Consider the following 3,262-nt stretch of genomic DNA (forward strand, 5'->3'; position numbering starts at 1 on the left):
GTTATTTAAAAATACATGGATAAAGACAAACATACAAAGGCAGTATCATACAAACTCAACACTTTTTAAATACAAAACAATGATCATTACCCCAAAAGTCATTTTATTGAAACAAAGTGATTTTTAAGTTATTCTAGAACTCTTTTCACTCTTTGCAACTGTGTTTACAAATATAACTGAATTTTTCAGTTTTATCCCATATCAGAACTGTTTTTTGACACATTCTCTTCTCAAAGTAGTATATAGTTTATTTCTTGTGATTAATAGGGCGCTTTAAGGTCAAGCACTGGACTGTGAACCAAAAGGTTGGCAGTTCAGATCTAACAGCTGCTCCTAGAAAATCCTATGCAGGATCACTATGAATTGGAACTGACTCTGATACTTAACAACAACAATAACAATATAGGAAGCTTCCCCAGTCATAAGAATTTCAATATGATTGCTACCATTTGGGGTTATTTGTATTTAGTGAAAGGCAAAAATATTAATAAGTAAAATACGGTAGCTGAAAATAGGGAGACTAAGAAAAAAATGAAGTTATCTTTTATTGCAGCTAAAAAAGGCTTCATTATTTAATTACTTTGATACTAAGAAGCAGTTTGTGCCAGACAACAGGTTGGCTATATAGCCACCCAGGTTGTATTGTCTTTTCTATGAATGGCAGATTTTAACAATTAAGTTGCTCAACCAAATAAATAAAACCTCAAATTAATATATGTTTTTACTGGCTGAAATAAATTATTTTCTTAATTCATGTGACAGCCTCATGTCTAGAAGGCAGCAGATCCTAGTTTGTTCTAACACTAGAAGTTTGACTCAGAGACTGTTTATACCTTCTATCATCAATCAGTCAGAAGGTGGCCCTTCATGAACTTAGTAACTTAGTAAATGTAACAATGACCTTGTATCAATGCAAAATGTTGAGCCAACAAAAACCATACAAATATGCTCATAAAATAAGGTAGAAATCAGCTTGCATAAAACAAAAGGATAGGAATATGTATGATATTAAAAACAATCTATAGTAAACTCTTGAAAGAGATGATTATGGTTTACACATAAGTCTGCTTAAAATGACTGTGACTGAATGATTGGAAATTTTTTTCTCCTAAACTAATGCCCCTTCAGTATAAACTAAGCTACTTCTAGTTTCTTACAGATCTCTTTTCACCTTGGATTTATCTACTACTACCCACTGTATACCCATTTAAATTAGGAGCTGGGGCCTGCCCAGCCTGCCTATAAAGCCTCTCTTCAGAAGAAATATACCAGATGTATTAAAGAGGTATCTTCTAGTAAAAATCTGCACTTCAAGAGCATACAAAGAACTAGCAATTAGTCCTCCAATGTAAACACACCTCTTATCTCACATTTTCACAGAAACAGTGCAGTGTACTAACTACTCCTTCCTTACAGGAACCTGAATAGCTGTAAAACTTTTAATTCAGCTTCAAAACATTTCAATACTTATTAATTCCAAAGATCCGAACACCATGTAGTTGTGGCATTTTGGGAATTAGCACACTCAGGAGAGAAGCTGTGTTTAAGATGAAGTGAGTTGAATCATACTTCGTGTAGAAACTTGCCAGAAAATATAGAATAATTGGTGAAATTGTGAAAAACTTCCGTGAAGATGTAAACTGTCCTCCATAGTCAAGTTGTTCCCAGTGAGTTAGGACTCTTGCTTTACCCTGGTCAGGAGTTTCAAAAGGTGTTCCTTTTACTGCATGCAAAAATATATACATGCCCAGATTATGTATAATATTTGTTAAGGTCCAAGCAACAGGAACACTGAAGACGGGAATACTGAGTAAGACAATGTGAAGCAAGCCAACTCCCAATGCATATGTCAGCCACATACCACGGCTGTTCATTACACGGGTATTTGGATTCACTTCACTGTGGGCAACTCCAACATTCATGTTTGCTCCACTTACCTGCAGCCTCACAGCCCGCAGCAGGCACACCTGGATTCTGGAATATTTTGAGGATGGATTTTACAAGATGGATTGAAATTGAAGTACAAGAAAGAAGAGTCAGAAGACACTAAGTATTTGGAAAGTGCAAATACAATCAGCAGAAACGAGAAAGACTCTGGAAGGAGCGTACTGAGGAGGGGGCGTTACAGGCATGCAGCTTAAGAAATGTTGCGTCTGAGATGGCTGTTAGAGATGCAAGTGAGGTTATCGGGTCAGAAGTTGGACATACTAGTCTGGAGATGAGTAGAAATGTGATTAGAGAAATAGATCTGGGAGATGACATCATGCAAATGAGATTTAAAGCCTTCAGAATTGATGAGACCTTCATGGGAATCTGAAGAAGAAAAAGGACCAAAGGCTGAGTCTGGAACCTCCAGTGACAAATGAACACATCAGAGCACACACCGAAGCTCTGGCACCACATCCAGGCTCCCAGCTCAGAGAGACTCAAAGGTTCTATGTGAAGAGTCACCTGGAAATCTCATGAAGACTCAGAAGGTCTGAAGCCGAGATTGAGACTCTGTATTTATAACAGGTGCTGCTGGTGCCGCTAGGTTTCAGGTCACATGTTTAGTAGCACGAGTGTAGCGCAGGGATTCCCACATGGCTGGGCATCAGCTTCACTGGTAGGCCTGGTACAGTAAGTTATGTCTGGGCTCTGGGCCCCAGATTCTGAGATGAGTGATCTTATGAGAGGTGTAGGTGTGTTGTAACAGGTCCCACAAACACTCCTGGTGCTCGGTCAGATATGGAACCACTGAGGTCATGATCAGAATAGCACCCAGAGTGGGGAGGGGTCTTAAAACCACATTTAAGTGTTGTTTCTCCCTAAGAAAGAAAAATCAGGATACGTATCAGTTATGAGCTGTGGTGTTGAGAGATGCATGCCATTTCTGCAGCATGTGTTGTACCAGGTGATGATCTGGGCAGTGAGGGGCTCACAGCTCCACATACACAAACTGAATGCTCATCTCTGAACACTCACACAAGGATATTGCCTTCACTTATGGGTGCAAACAGTGGAATGCAACTTTTCATAATTAAACAAAGGGGTTTTGCCTTCCAGTTGGCTCTGCCTCATAGTCACCCTGTATAGTGTTTCCAAGGAGTGGAGCCTCGACTCATTTTGGAGGAAGTCACAGAACTAGACTTGAAGCTTCACAGCAGGAACAGAGTCCACAATCCCTCCCTCAGTGGGTCCCATATGGAAACCACAAGTCAGCAACTGCTGGGGCAGACGCCACTGTCTACATGACTGGTACCCCCGAGGCTGGGCATTGAGT

At 39.8% G+C, this 3,262-nt stretch overlaps 1 protein-coding gene across 1 annotated transcript; it reads right to left on the bottom strand.

Annotated features, from left to right (window-relative positions):
• Window positions 1–1,006: 1,006 nt before the first annotated feature.
• LOC102827522 (ORM1-like protein 1-like) lies at window positions 1,007–1,924 on the bottom strand. The gene has a single exon (XM_006878080.1). It carries the CDS (start codon window positions 1,920–1,922, stop codon window positions 1,461–1,463), a length of 462 nt encoding a protein of 153 aa, XP_006878142.1. The 5' UTR covers window positions 1,923–1,924; the 3' UTR covers window positions 1,007–1,460.
• Between the last annotated feature and the right edge of the window lie 1,338 nt (window positions 1,925–3,262).

This window comes from Chrysochloris asiatica, unplaced genomic scaffold (assembly GCF_000296735.1).
Source record: "Chrysochloris asiatica unplaced genomic scaffold, ChrAsi1.0 scaffold02846, whole genome shotgun sequence".
In the NCBI taxonomy this organism is placed as follows: Eukaryota; Metazoa; Chordata; class Mammalia; order Afrosoricida; family Chrysochloridae; genus Chrysochloris; species Chrysochloris asiatica.